The sequence below is a fragment of the Microtus ochrogaster genome, linkage group LG8 (genome assembly GCF_000317375.1).
Source record: "Microtus ochrogaster isolate Prairie Vole_2 linkage group LG8, MicOch1.0, whole genome shotgun sequence".
In the NCBI taxonomy this organism is placed as follows: Eukaryota; Metazoa; Chordata; class Mammalia; order Rodentia; family Cricetidae; genus Microtus; species Microtus ochrogaster.
The window spans coordinates 11,216,500-11,231,862 of record NC_022033.1 but is presented as its reverse complement, the minus strand read 5'-3'; the positions used below and the strand labels follow the sequence as shown (position 1 = coordinate 11,231,862).

Sequence of the window (15,363 nt, the reverse complement as noted above, 5' to 3'; positions counted from 1 at the left end):
TAGAATAATCAATATTTTTCATGATTATATTGATAGGCTCCAAAACCACAGAGAAACCCTGTCTCGAAAAACCAAAAAAAAAAAAAAAAGAGAGAGAGAAAAAGAAAAAAAATTAAATTGGTTTGCAATCTGTTTTATTAATAGCTTGTGCATACTGTCTCCTGAATGAGTCTTGTCATTTTACTAAGAAATTCACATGGGGGCTGGAGAGATGGCTCAACAGTTAAGGCTGTTCTTCCTTTCAGAGGACCTGAGTTCAATATTCACCATATAGTGGGATCTGATGCCCTCTTCTGGAACAAAGGAGTACATGCAGAAAGAACACTTAAACATAAAAGAAATAAAAAAAAAAACACTTCAAAAAAAGGAAAGGAAAGGAAAGGAAGGAAGGAAGGAAGGAAGGAAGGAAGGAAGGAAGGAAGGAAGGAATTAATTCACACAGGCAAACACCCGTAAAGACTTTCTTTACACAGGAACATGCTCAACCCTGGAAAACATAAAAGACCAAGAAGGCAAATGTTGTCAAACAAAGGGAACTGTCACAGATTCAGACTCAGCCTGCCTGGGATCAGTACCATCTAACACTGTCCAGAAACAATGGTTTCCAAGAACACAGGCAATCTGTAAGACACTGCCATCTGTAAAGAATATTCTCCTTTGGACTGGGCTCAAACTGTCCCCAGTGACGTTCAACACTATTTCTTTCTTTTTTTCCTTTTTTTTTCGGGACAGAGTTTTTCTGTCCTAGAACTAGCTCTGTAGACCAGGCTAGCCTTGAATTCACAGAGATCCACCTACCTCTGTCACCTAAGTGCTGGGATTAAAGGTGTGTGCAACACTCCCTGGCTATTCAATACCACTTCTTTCTTTCTTTCTTTCTTTCTTTCTTTCTTTCTTTCTTTCTTTCTTATTCTTTCTTTCTTCTTTTTTCCCTTTGGTGTTTCAAGACAGGGTTTCTCTGTAGCTTTGGTTCCTGTCCTGGAACTAGCTCTTGTAGCCCAAGCTGGCCTCGAACTCACAGAGATCTGCCTGCCTTTGCCTTCCGAGTGCTGGGATCAAAGGTATATGACACCACCGCCCGACTCAATACTATTTCTTATTCAACCCCACTTCCATGTGTATTCCTCCATGGCTGGCTACAGACAGAGCCAGCTGTCCACAGTGGTAGCTGGTATCTACACTCACAGAGAGGTCCAGGTGCAGCTGCTCACCTACTAACCCAAAACAGCCAACTTGAGCCCCCTTCAGAGGGGTTCACAACAGACAGCTCAAGACCCCTGCTACTCCCCAAACAGGCACCTGGCCCTGACAGTTCACCAGCAATATCAACAGGTTCTCTGTAGAACTGGCTGCGGGAAATTCTGTTTGAGGGTATTTCTGGTAATAAACCTACTATCCCTTGGGTAGAGTCACTGGATATCTGATGAATGTTAGTAAACAGCAGTCACTGTTATTCTTCCTAAGCTTGCTGGAAGCAAAATACCTTAATCTTATTGCTAAGTGCCCTTCTGTTACGTGTCATGTAGCAGATTCTATAGGACCTTCGAGTGTCCCTCCCACCCTTCTGTTTCATGTGCAAGTGACCAAAGGTCACAGAGAAGAACTGTATGAACATCTCTAGAAAGTCATTACTAAACCTAGCCACACATGACTCATGAGCTAGTGTCCGAGCAGACACATGACTTCCAGTCTAAACACTCATTCATAAAGAATTGCATCTTTGTGCGGTAGATGCTGTCTTGACCATTTTTCCATGAGTATCAACATTTTTTGTTTCAAATTGGTCCATGGTAATGTGGTTAGTGAAGTCAAAAAAAACCCTTACGTATTAAAGCCCAGGTGTTCTGGAACATTGTATTGAGCCTTACCTTGACAGGCAGTACTTTCCAGCACCATGGTCCTGATCAACACTGGCTGAACTGCAGTGAAAAGCCAATTTTATCTTAGCATCCAGTTGAGAAGTGTTCCAGGTGTCAGCACGTGCCTCTGCACAGATTTTAGACTTCTTTTCTGAGAAGTAGCAGGCCCCTACAGGCACCAGCTCAGAAATGCTACCACAGTGTGCGGGCTGTTAAAGCAACACTTAGCACAAATCAGCCTGTAATTATTACCCAGCCCCGTTTCTAGATTGAGGAATCTCTTATAACCATGACAAAGATAAGATAAATAAGTTTTCCTTGTAGCCATGGCTTCCCTGGAATGCCTCCAGGCACAGAGCTGGCAGCTCTTCTCTCCTCCTGGGTTCAACCTGCAGTTTTCTCTTGAACACACACTAGTAAGACTATGACACAGAAAAATCCCCCACAACACTACCAGATTAGAAGTAAAATGTGACGCAATGAACCCACAGGAAGAGGGCTCAAGGGCAAATGGGCTGAAGTGTCTGCTGGAGACCTGTGCACTCGTGTGTGCCTAGAAAGCTAGAGTGGCTAGGAAGCAGAGCATAGCATAGCAGGGAGCTGGAGAAGGAACACGATCTAGGGGCTTCTGTGCTACGATCCCCACTCTGAAAGACAGGACGGTGAAGAAAGGATGCAAAACTAGATGTCAAGAGAGCCAATAGGAAATGCTGAAAACAAGGAAATCCCCCCATCCAAACACCAATGTTCCAAAGCCACGCCTAGGGACTTGATCCTGTTAGCTTTACTTGGAAAGCTGAGGCAGGAAGAGGCCAGCCTGGTCTACATAGTGAGTTTTGAGCCACCATTGGCAATAAAGCAATATTCTGCCTCTATTGTGCATAAACTGCAGTAACGGGCCTATAATGCCTGCCTGTGGGAAGCAGAAGCAGGAAGATGGTTCCCTGTTAAAGGCCAGCCTGGTCTGCACAGCAGCAAAATTCAGTCTTGGTCTATGAGTTGGGGAAATGGGTAAAAACCAAACCTGAGAACCTGAGTTTGACCTCCAAGACCTAAACTGTAGAGGGCACCAGGGGTGATGTCTCTACCACAGAGGTGAAAACGGAGATTTAAAGCACTTCTGACAGAAGGATTGGTGACTCCCAGTGTGTTGGAATACCTGTGAAGCCACACGATCTCTACGACTAACATCTGCTAAGTTTATGAATAGCTGAACTCCACCCTAACCACTAGAGATCAGAGTCCCAGCTCTCAGGAAGGTTCTCCATGAAGAATGAAGCCACTGTTATGACTTCCAATGGAGTCAGCATGCTTCTTGCATCCTGCTGCACTAGTGTGTTTCCTAATGTCTCTGTGTGTGACCCCTGAGGTCACTGACATGCAGGTTGTTGCCTCTGAGTCACAGAAGCAGGAACAGAGGTCTGCCTAAGTCACCGGACCCTGTGAAGTCAGATTTTATAACAGGGCTTGGTCTCTGGAGTCCAGGTCTCCCAAAGTGCCCAAAGCCATCCTCATTTCTTTCTTTGATGTGATCTTTTTACTGTCAGGGTCACAAGCACAACTGATCCCCAGATTTCAGTGCTGAGCACCAATACAACACAACACACCATTTATAAAGTTTTAAAAAGTTGATGCTGGGATGAGAGTCACTGACTTATACATTTCAAATCTACTCACTGCATATGCTGGGAGACTGTGGGTTATAGCACACAGCAACACACAAATTTTCTTTAAAAAAGAAAAAAGCTATTAAGCTAGAAAGATGGCTCAGCAGCTAAGAACGTGTTCTAAGGGACTGAGAAGATGGCTTGGCAGTTAAGAGCACTGACTGGGTTCAATTCCCAGCACCCACATAGCAGCTCACAACTATCTGTAACTCTACAATCTAACACCTCACACAGGCATATATACAGGCAAAACACTAATGCACATAAAAATAAAAATAAACAAAATTTTAAAAAGGTAAATGCTTACTGAACAATCATGAGCCAGAATTCAGATCCCAGCACCCATGTAATGAAACTGGCATTCCAGCTCTAAGGGCAGAGACAGGGGGGGATCCCTGGGGCTTGCTGGCTTTGAGGCTAGCTGAGGAAACTCAAGCCCTAGGTCCCTGGAAAAAACCTGCTTCAAAGGCATAGGAAGAAAGTGATAGATGGGGACACACATACACACATGTCTGCATATACATGTACACATGCATTCAATCCCAGCACTCAGGAGGATCTACAGAGCAAGTTCCAGGACAGCCAAAAACATAGTGAGACCCTGTCTCAGAAAAAAAAAAAAAGGAAGGAGGAAGGAAGGAAGGAAGGAAATTCTAAAATACGCATGGACATTTACATACAAATCTAAAAAAAGGGCTACATTTCTTTTCTCTAAAATGCAGGAATAATTCTTGGCTGCAAAATTTGCACGCACACACACTTTCAAATCCTTTTAAATGCTTTGGAGCAGCAGAAACTGTTTAAGGAAACTGGAAGTGGACTCACACAAAGAACAAAGAGCAAAAGCTTTCATTTCAGGTTGACTCCGGGAAGAAACTGCCTTGCTTTCAAAGGCCTTCCCATCTCTAGCACAAAAGTCATTCAGTCCATCACAGGTTGTGTCAACTTATTTCCAAGTATTTAAAAGAAAAAAAAATGGTAAAATCAACAGCCATGCAGTATCTTGAAAGCAAACCTAGAAACCTGCCAGTCTTTTTAAAATCTTGATTATTAAATGGCCCATGATCAGATAAGAATACATATTTAAACAAAGCTCATTGGGCAGCTCACAACAGGTAGGTAAGCCACAGCTTCCACTCTCACTGTCTTTGTTTATGAGAATGCAAGTTTACTGCATATTTATATAGACAGGAATATAAATTCTAATTGCAACTAAGAATTTTTAATTCTGAATAGTATGATACTGACCAACCCTCACAAGTACCTACACCAGGCACATACCCCACAGAGAGTTCAGCAAAGATGCCCAAATCTCACACCACATGCCCAAAGGGAACCCTGGGCCAGAAGAAACAACACACAAGCCTTCGGAGACTGTCTGTATCACACATATGTTTTCTAGCACCCACTATATGCTGGACTGGGTAATGCAGAAGAAAAGATGCTGTGAGAGATGCAGCCACCTGCAGGCTGTCTCTCTGGTCCCTTGTCACGATTCCCTCTCTCCAACTGTGGCCTTGGTCTATCCTACGGTATCAGCTTCCACTGTGGCTGACACTACTTGCTCATGAGTTCTTAACTTTCCCGATGCCCCTCCATTGCAGGACTGGTACTGTCCACTCCTATCTCTAGTCTTTCCAGTTGACACACCATGTCTGCTTAATGAAGAGGTACCTTGTCCTATGTGAGTTGCATGCAGGCTGACACACAGAACACTGCTATGGTCACTTGCGGCTGCTGTACTTGAATGACCTCTGCTTTACAAAGGCCAGCAAGGGATGCCACATTCTCAAACATTCCTTATCTTGAAGCCCAGAAGAGATTCCCAGAACAAGAACTATATAAAGAAACCAAGAACTGAGGTACTGACAAAGGCTCCAGCACTCCTCTCCTGAGAGCGGCATTTATACCACACAAATGGCAGACATTGATGGGGTAAGAATCTTCCTCTGGCTTTGTGTGATGGCTTGAGCACAACTACAACCTTGACACTTGAATGATTAGATGGGAGGACCAGAAAGTCAAGGCTACACACCAAGTTTGAGGCTAGCCTGGACTACATGAAATCGTCTCAAAAGACAACAAAACAAAACTTTATTTTCTTTGTCGCAATAAACCATTTCCCTAATCCTATGAGAAAGTTGCTGTATGATAAAGGGGTGCTGTGTCAAACTTCACCAATTTTCTGCTCTCTGGCATACAGTCCAAATCAAAGGTCTTCTTTTTCTTAGAAAATACATTACACAGAAACTCAGGCTGGCCTTGAGCTTGTATCCTTCCGCCTCAGCCTCCCACCAAAATTCCAAACATCTTCGATGCAGTCTCTTTTGGAAGGCCATCTCTCTTTGTGTCTAGTGAGGGTGAACTCACATTACTGTTAGCCTGGAAGATCCTAGCAGATTAATAGGGTTTCCATTCTTTGTGATTTTCAGTTTCTACGAAGGCATCATTCTAACTCACATTAACACCCAACTTGCCAAACATTTGCGGTAAGAGCCAATCTTTCATCAAAATAGTCAAAGATCTAGAGAAAGCACTAGAAACTGCACAGCCTGAGGCATATACAGCAAGTAAAGCAAGGTTTTCCAGAGCAGCCTGAGGGCGGAGGCCTCAGGCCAGTCCAGGCACCAGGCTGCAGCTACACCCTGCCTGTAGTGAATGCAGACAATAGTGAATGCAGAAAACAAGAAGATGGCTCATACTCTTCTCCCTCTGCTGTGTTGTTCTTCTATACTTGATCCAGAATGTTCCGCCATTAACTTTCCCCTTTGGCCTTGTGATGTATGGTTAGTAGAGTCAGTTCTGATGAACCAAGTCCACAAAAGCAGGAGCCAATTGCTCTATGACAGAAGAATGAATGACTAACAATGCTAAGAGTAGCTGGGTGTAGTGGTGCTTTTAATCCTAGCACTTGGGAGGGAGAGCTATGTGGATCTCTGTGAATCCTAGGCCAGCCTGGGCTGCACAGTAAAAGTCTGTGTCAAGTTTGGTTTTGGATATATCTAAATTGCCAACTAAACCTAAGTCAAAATATATTAAAACTATGAATCCTATGTATGAAGTTAAAGCATCTGGTAGCTATCTGGAGTCCCCCAAGCCATTATTTGGTTTACAGGATCAAGAATATCATTTATTGGGCTAGAGAGATGGTTCAGGGGTGCAGAGTATGTATTAGTCTTCCAGAAGGACATGAGCTCAATTCCCAGCAAGCATTTCAGGTGATTCTCAAATGCCTATAACTCTAGCTCCAGAGAATCTGACACCTCTGGCTTTCAAGGGTACCCACATACACGTGGCATACATACACATATATACACGATTAAAAGTAAAATTAATCTTAGGACCAAACTTTTAGTATTTGGCATGACTTAGAAAAGAACGCATGAAGCCTGTAGGTACTGTGGTGCATACCTTCAAGTTTGGAATTCAGCAAGTGAAGGCAGGAAGACTGAGGGCTCAAGACCATCCTTAGCTCTGCAGAAAGATCTTTAAGCCCAGCCCTTGAGACCTTGTCTCACAACACACATGCCACACACACCTGGCAGGGGTAGAGGTGTGGGGGCAGGGGTGTGACTTGGCCATTTTCATTCTTGCCACTCTAATACCTGTCAAAACAACCTTTTGAGCAGTTCTGTAGGGACAGCCATGACCCCACACAATGCTCCTACTATGTATCTTGGACTGAAAGACTCCAAACAAAAATTTCAGAAAACAACACTTTATCACAGCAAAGCATGTACTCTGGAAAAAAAAAAAAAGACAGGGACCGGGAGGAGGGACAACCAAAGTCACATTTGTAGGTATACCTAAACACAAATTACTTATTCTCAAGTTAATATTACTGTTGCTCTCATCCAAGGCATCCCATATAACGATTAAAAATAAACATATAAGTAAATAGGTTAGCAGTTAAAACTCAGCCCACACTGATGCCATGCTGGCAACCATATAGCTCTGAACTGCAGCAAAAATTAAATTACAGTGGCTGTAATAGATTTGGCACGTTATTTTTAAATATTAACAGGACTGCCGAGGGGAGTACATTTACCAAGGGATGGAGCTCAGCAGCAGCCCTGCTCTCTCGGAGGCCAATTAGCATCCCCATCTTGCCTGACAACAACCTCTCTGGGTGCTCAGGGCCTCTTGGGATTCTGGATTTGCAGCTCAGCCTTTGTCAGAAGTCTCTGTGGATCAGCGCACCAGGGGCTAAGCATGCAAGCTAACCAAGCAAACCTATCTTGCTTTGTTTAGTTTCTTTTGCTGTCTGAAGATTAAAATCCCAAATGGTAAACTAAGTGAGGTAGTAAATGCTGATAATCTCATTACATGGCAGGCTGACACAGGAAGATCAGGAGTTAGTGGTGAGCTACATGAAACTCTGTATCGAAACACCAAAGAAGCCAACAAGATGACTCAGTAGGTAAAGGAACTTGCCACCAAGTCTAAGAACCTGAGTTTGAGTCCCAGAATCCATACAGTAGGAGAGAATCAATTTCTGCAAGTTGTCCTCTGACCTCCACGAGTGCATCATGGCACACACACCACACGCACTCGCATAAATAAATTACTAAATACTGTAAAAACTCTCCAGAAATTAAGATAATAGAAGACAAAGGGTTAAGGGGTTAGGGAAGCATGAAAACTATGACTTCAGTGCACAGTACCCACATTAAAAAGCTGTGTGCACCTATAATCTAGAGCTGGGGAGGCAGAGACAGCAGACCCCTGGCTCAATAGGCAGTCAACTGAGCCTGCTTGGGAAGCTCCAGGCCAGGCTCCAAAGCTACAGAGAAACCCTGTCTTGAAAAACTAAAACTAAAAATAATAAATAAATAAATAAATAAATAAATAAATAATTAAAACAAGGTGGATGGTGACTGAGGAACCAAAGCTGACCTTTGACTTCGATACATATTCAAGCACATATACACATAAATACATACATGCATGCATACACACACACCACACACAGGTTACTTAATGTTTAGTTCTCTTGCCTTTAAAGTTAATCAAAGTGGGTCAGGTCTGGAGAGATACGTCAGCAGTTCAGAACATTTGCTACTATTCCAGAGGTCTGGGGTTGGTTGCCAGCACCCACAAGGAGGCTAACAACATCTATAACTCCAGTTCCAAGGGATCCAACAACCTCTTCTGATCTTTGGGTATCATATACACACATGTACAGACATACACAAAATACCCACACAGAAGGAAGGAGGCAGGCAGACAGGCAAGAAAGTCAGCTGAACCCCAACACTCAGAATCGCCAGGGCCAGCTGATCATCTTAGCTTATGGTCAGGAGTTTGCAGCTGTGGGCTTCACTCTATGGTACGGAAGATCACTAAAGATTGGGTAACCTTATTTTTTAGAGTAGGGAGGGGGTTGTGTCCTGGGGCTACCCCAAGAGTCATTCCTGAATTCAAAAGCCTACAGTCCTGACAGAGTCTTTAAGAGTCAATGTTTACTATGCTCCAGCTTCTGGAGTCCTCCCATAGAATGGCTCTGTCTACTCAAGAGCAAGACAAGACCCTTAGAGACTATAATAGAATCCGATGGGACAGTACATGTCTTAATCCCAGCATTCAAGAGCTGATGCAGGAGAAGTGAAAGCTGAAGATCAGCCTGGGCTATACTGTAGAAGTCTGTCTCAACAAAAACAGTAATTTGTGCTTGTGTTTCAATTATAACATCCTACCCCTCTAAACAGGCTCTCTGGAAGTGTCTTGTTAATTTGCAGTTAGAACAAACACACTCAAGAAAATGATGTTCCCAGCAGGACACCAATGCTCCGTGTAGGGATGAGAATGTGCCTGCATTTTGGCCTAATAACTGATGCTGGGAGCAGCAATATAAGTGGAGATAAAGTCAGGCTATTGACTGAGGACTGTGCTAACCCTGCTCCAAAACAGAGGGCAAATGGTTCAGCTCCAGATAGTCTTGTCAATCTATTTCACCCTTTCTAACACACCCAGGATCATGGACTAACTTAAACATAAAAGCCAGAACTGGGAGTGTAGCTCAGTGGCAAAGTACCTATTTCTCATGTATAAAGCTCTGGGTTCAATTCCAACACCATGAAAAGGAAGAGATGGAGGTCAGCTTAGTAATGACGAGCCAGCATAGGTCAAGCAAGAAAGCAGAAAAAACAAGCCATGAGCTCAGAACAGAGAAGCAATGTCACAGACCAGAGGACATAAAACAGTCTGGCTGGCAAAAAGTGGAAGCCCATCCCTTTGTTCCTCTACTGTTCCAAGTGCACAGGAACTATCCAACTGTGGCTGTAAAACAAGTACTCGCCACAGCTTAAGTGGGTATACCCTCCAGCATGGGAGCTGTCTAAAGAACAAGCCTTATAACAAGCTAAGAGATTTAAGAAGCCAACTGGCCCATGCTCAATGACACACAACATCACTAAGCCCAGGAGCCAGCTTGGGGTGTAGCAGGGCTCTAGGAGGGCCAAGTGACATGTTCTTCCCAGACTGCCCTCCTACACCCACCTTATTAAAGAAGAAACTTAAGTAAGACTTCAGAATCATTGATAAAAGAGGCTTTACAATCCCTATTTTACAAAAACAGGTCAAGAGCCAGCTTTATCTGGCCAAGAGCCTGCTAAGACTTGGAGAGCCCTGACCACCTACCTACCTGTCCACTTCACTGTGAGCACTGTCAATGCTGTGACGCTGGTTGCAAAAAGAGTTCTGGAAGCCCAAAAGAGTCCCTACAGCCTTCTGGACAGACTAATCTCCTTTCATGCCTCCAGCGCAAAGAACAAGGTAAAGGCAGTGACAACAATAGAACAAAAGGATACCTCATCTTCCTTGTCCCTTTCTATAGCTGCCTGTTCAGATCTTCTGGGATAACAAAGTGGATTATGGGAAATGACCAGAATGGTCTCTTGGACAGTAGCTTAAATTCAGCTCCATTTGTATGTATGTATATGTGTATGTGGGGGGGGGGAGAGACAGTGAGACAGGGTCTCACTACACAGTCTCAGCTGCTCTAGAACTACATAGACCAGGCTAGCCTCAAATTCAGAGAACTGCCTGCCTCCACAGTGCCGGAATTAAAGATGTATGGCTTAACCCAGCTTCATATTTAAAAATACTCTCTTTCAATCCACAACTAACCACCGGACCAAGCTCCTGGAGTACAATCAAAGTGAGTGAGAAGCAATAATATGAACAAAGGGGTCAAGACCATGACGGGGAAACCCACAGAAACCAGCTGACCCAAGCTAGTGGGAGATCACTGACTCTTGACTGACAACCAGGGAACCTGCATAGGACCAACCCCCGCTAAATGCAGGTGACAATGGTGTGGTTTGGACAGTATATAGGGCTACTGGCAGTGGGACCAGATCTAATGCTAATGTATGAACTGACTTTGTAGAACCCATTCTCTATGGAGAGATACCTTGCTCAGTCTAGGCATGGGGGGAGGGGCACACAGAGTAGGGAGAGCCTTGGTTCTGCCTCAACAAGGCAGACTTAGTTGACTTCCCTTGGGAGGCCTTACCCTCTGAGAAGCTGATGGGGGGGGGGTGAGGTGGGGAAAGGGGAGGGAAGCAGGAAGAGAGGAGGAAAGGGGAACTGGAATTGGTATGTATAAATAAATAAACAAAATTAATTTTAAAAAAATACTCTCCTACCTCTAACTTTCTTTTCCACATTTTTAAAAACTAAACAGACCTTTTTTGAAACTGCTAGTCCTCATATAAAACTAAATATTAACCTTCATCTGTCCTACTAGTCTAATACTGCCAGGTCTTGATGGCAAGCTGAATGTTGGCTAAATACACAAGTACCCTTGTTTCTGGTCAAACGAGCATTTCTTTGGTGGACTGGGCTCCTGAATCCCAGAGTCAGGTTTCCCATGGCTCATATCATAGGCATAATGCTGCTGCCAGAGACAGCAAACAGGAGACTGAGGAGATGTCGCAGAGCACTCAGTCAGGCTGAGGAGATCATAGCAGAGTGCTTACCATAGCAGAGGCCCTGGGTTCAAACCCAAGCACCACTACCAAAACCCAACAAAAAAAACCCTGTGAACTAAATAAATAAAGCTTGGGACTGGAGAGATGGCTCAGTGATTAGAATCACTGACTGCTCTTCCAAAGGACCTGAGTTTAATTCCCAGAAATCCGCACGGCAATCCATCTGCTTGAGCAAGTACTAGGACTACAGTTACAAGCCACCACACTGGGCTTGGGCTGGCTATCATGGTTTTGTTTACCCTACAAAGACTTGGCATTAGTGCTAGGGTAAGCAGTTGGGCAAAATGGCCATAATGTCAAACTAGACCCCCACATAAAATTTCTTAAGTACTTAAGCCCATGCTCAGCTCAGAAGCTTCAAATTGTACACCACTGTTGTATCTGGTCTACCAGCAGTCTCTGGGTTTCGTTATCTCTTTAAAATGAATTAATAATTAATGTTATTATTCTATTTAAACTGCAAGGTAAATGTCCCAGTAGTTCAAATTGTCAATTCTGGAAGAGAACCCTGTTAAGTACTAAGTTGCCAAGTGACTCTGAGCAAAGTAACCATTCTAAATGTTTCCTCAATCATAAAATGAGGATAAGGACACACTTCTCTCATTAACAATTCAATGAATTAAGTTTATGTGTGAATAAAAACTAGAGCTAGAAAGAGGCTCAGTGGGTAAGACTGTTTGCTGCACAAGCATGAGGACTCAAGTTTAGATTCCAACACCCACTTTACTGGATGTGGTGTCACAGACCTTTAATCCCAGCACTAGGGAGGCAGAGGCAGGTGGATCTCTTGAGTTTGAGGTCAGCCTGGTCTACAGAGTTAGTTTCAGAACAGTCAGGGCTACATAGAGAAACCCTGTGTTGAAAAACCAAACAAAACCAAACAAAAAAAAAAATCTTTTTTTTTTTTTCTTTCTTTAAACAGAGTGACTACCTAGTAGCTTCCTTTCTACTCAAGTAGTTCAAGCAGTTCCTGCTGTGGCTCTGAGCTTTTTGTCTCTCTTGTGGGGGCTTGTTCCAGGTCTTTCTCAGAGTCTAAAGACTTGCAGAAAGCAGCTGCTGCTTCAGGGATGGCTGAGAACCTAAGACCAGAAATCCTCAGAAAGCAAGAAAAACCAGGGGGAAAAAAAACCTGCAGACTTTGGAGAGCTGCCAAGGTGAACACAACTCCAGGAGATGAAATTCTGAAGGAGAATCCCAGAGGTGACACATCACACTGCAGCTGCCTTGCCCCTTGGGGCTTTGGCCAATTCTAGGTGCCAGTAAGAAGGTTAAAGAAGTGCTACACAGCCTGGCACAGAAACAGAACCACTAATGACAGCAGAGACCTGGTGATGGCATCTCAGGTCCTAAGAAACAAAGAGACAAAAGAGGACAGACAGGAGGCTCAGCAGAAGCCCTTAAGGAGCATGGCCTGAGTACCAGGCAAAGGGCCAAGAAACCACCCAGGTCCTCTGCTGGTACTTGGAGGATCAACTAGAAGGGTGCCGGCAAACCAGCACAGAAGAAACCTGACTAACCCCACCCTGGGGTCAGCTCAGTTGCTGTCAGTCAGCTTTTCACTTTTTGTTTTTTTAATTTATTTAACTTTATTTTATGTGCATAAGTGTGAAGGTGTCAGATATCCTCAAACTGGAGTTACAGGCAGTTGTGAGCTGCTATGTGGGTGCTGGGAATTGAACCCAGGTCCTTTGGAAGAGCAGTCAGTGCTCTTAACCACTGAGCCTTCTCTTCAGCTCCTCAGCTTTCCATTCTTATAACAAAGTACTTTAGATGATGAGTGATAAGAAAAAGTGGTTAAGCTGTAAAAGAAGTTAAGGCAGGAGAGTTAAATGTTGTAGACCAGTCTGACTGTACCAAATCATTGCCTCAAACAAACAAACAAACAATGCCAGTAAGATGAATCAGCTGGTAAAGAAAAGACCCTTGCTACCAAGGCATCATAATGACCTGATTCCAATCCCTGGAACTCATACAATAGTAGGAGAGAATCCACTCCAGCAAATGTCCTCTGTACTGTGGCATGGCATGTCTGTGCCTGTGCACACAAACTAATTAAAAATTAATGTTAAAGGAGCATGACACTAGGGATATACCTTAGTTGGCAGAGTGCCTGACTAGCATGCTTATGAGGCCCTGGATTCTATCTCCAGGACTGAATAAACTGGGCTTGGTGGAGAAAAAGGGAGGTGGAAGCAGGAGGACTAGGATGTAGAGGTCATCCTCTTGGCTGGAGTAACGGTTCAGGATTTAGGAGTAATTGCTGCTCTTACAGAGGACCCGTATTTGTTTCCAGCACCTACATGAGGAGGCTCAAAACCACCTGTAACTTCAGCTCCAATGAACCTCTTCTGGCCTCTGTGGGTACCCATGCACACAGACATTCACTTTGATACACATATATAATAAAATAAAAGGCTATTCAAGGCTACATAGTGAGATTGAGGTCAGTCTGGGATATATGAGATCCTGTCACATACACACACAAAAAAAAAATTAAAAATAATCTAGACTTCAAACTGAAATTAGAAGGATTTACTTTAATATTGGATTATATGGGGAAAAAGAATGAATTATTGAACCAGAAAACAAATTCACAGAAAAATATGCAGACTGAAGTTTGGAGAAAAACAGAAGACTGACTTTGGCAAGCCAGTGTCTTAGTAAACAGCTTTTCCTCCCCTCTTGCTACACACAGAGATGACCATGAGTGCTTTACAGTCTGGAGGATTTGTGCTCCTTTGTCATCAGTGTGGCATCAGGGAAATAACCCTTGTGACTCGGTTTGTGAGATGAATGGAATTCCTTACTCAGCTTCCACTCTGCACCCTCAAAGCCCTGAAGCTAACATGGCGTGGCCTTTACCAGGTCCAAACACCTCCACTCCACCTGTAAGCCTACAATCTTGAAGCCACTAACTGCTAACATTGGAACAATAAGCAACAAGGTTGAAAGACTCTAGTTTTCTCTAAATCACCAAATGGAATCCTTGGGTGGAGAGAATGGAACAGTCTCTGCTGTGATGGTCACTGCAGTAAATTCATTTAACATAAATCTGCAGATTAGGCCTGTGGACTTGGACTCTTACATAACATATGGTAGATGTAAGCAGGAAAGGATCTGTAGGATTTGCTATCTGGCAGGAATTCCTTGACTATTGGGTAATTTATTATGCTTTTCACTCCTGAGACAATCTATAGATAGGAAACATGAATCATTCCAGTAAAAACAATGGTCACAGAAAGGAGACATTACCACGCTGTCACATCGAGAAGCTGAAGTTGACCTTTATGGGTTCCTGGTCTCCAGATGCAAAATGGAGAGCTGGACAGGATGGCTGACAAGCCAGAGAGAACAATAACTTGGTAGCAGCACAGCCAACATGGGATAAAGCTTAATTACAGCTCTGGAAAATTACACACATACATGGTGGTGTAACCATGGGTGTAATAATGGCAGACAACAGTTAACTACCTCAGAATATAGATGATTTTTAATGTTTCCAACATAAATTAATAGCTGATGGAGGCAACAGGTAGGCCAATTATATGCCAGTCATACACTGTATACATGTGTTGAGGAGCCATACTGGAACCAGGCTTGGGATGCACATCTTAATCCCATCAACTGAAGAGCAGACAGGATTATCATTAGTTTGTGGCCAACCTGGGCTGCATAATGAATTCTAGGCCAGTCTAAACTAAAAGTGGAACCCTGTTATAAAACAAAACAAAACAGTAGCTACAGGGTCTGGAGGAATGGCTCAGTGATTAAGAGTACTTACTGTTCTTGCAATGAGCCAAAGTTTGATTGCCAGCACCAGCACTGGGCATCTTTTTTTTTTTT

The 15,363-nt window shown here is 43.5% G+C and overlaps 1 protein-coding gene across 2 annotated transcripts in view; it reads right to left on the bottom strand.

Moving 5' to 3' along the window:
• Positions 1-15,363, bottom strand: part of B4galt5 (beta-1,4-galactosyltransferase 5) — a 51,110-nt gene that overhangs the window by 11,911 nt on the left and 23,836 nt on the right. The window contains exon 1 of one of the 2 annotated variants that reach the window (XM_005362861.2): positions 1,869-1,911. The exons of the other annotated variant lie outside the window; for it this stretch is intronic. Coding sequence (XP_005362918.1) covers positions 1,869-1,896 — 28 coding nt within the window. The 5' untranslated portion in view covers positions 1,897-1,911. Of the gene's footprint in view, positions 1-1,868; positions 1,912-15,363 lie in introns of those variants that run through there. 2 annotated transcript variants of the gene reach the window in all.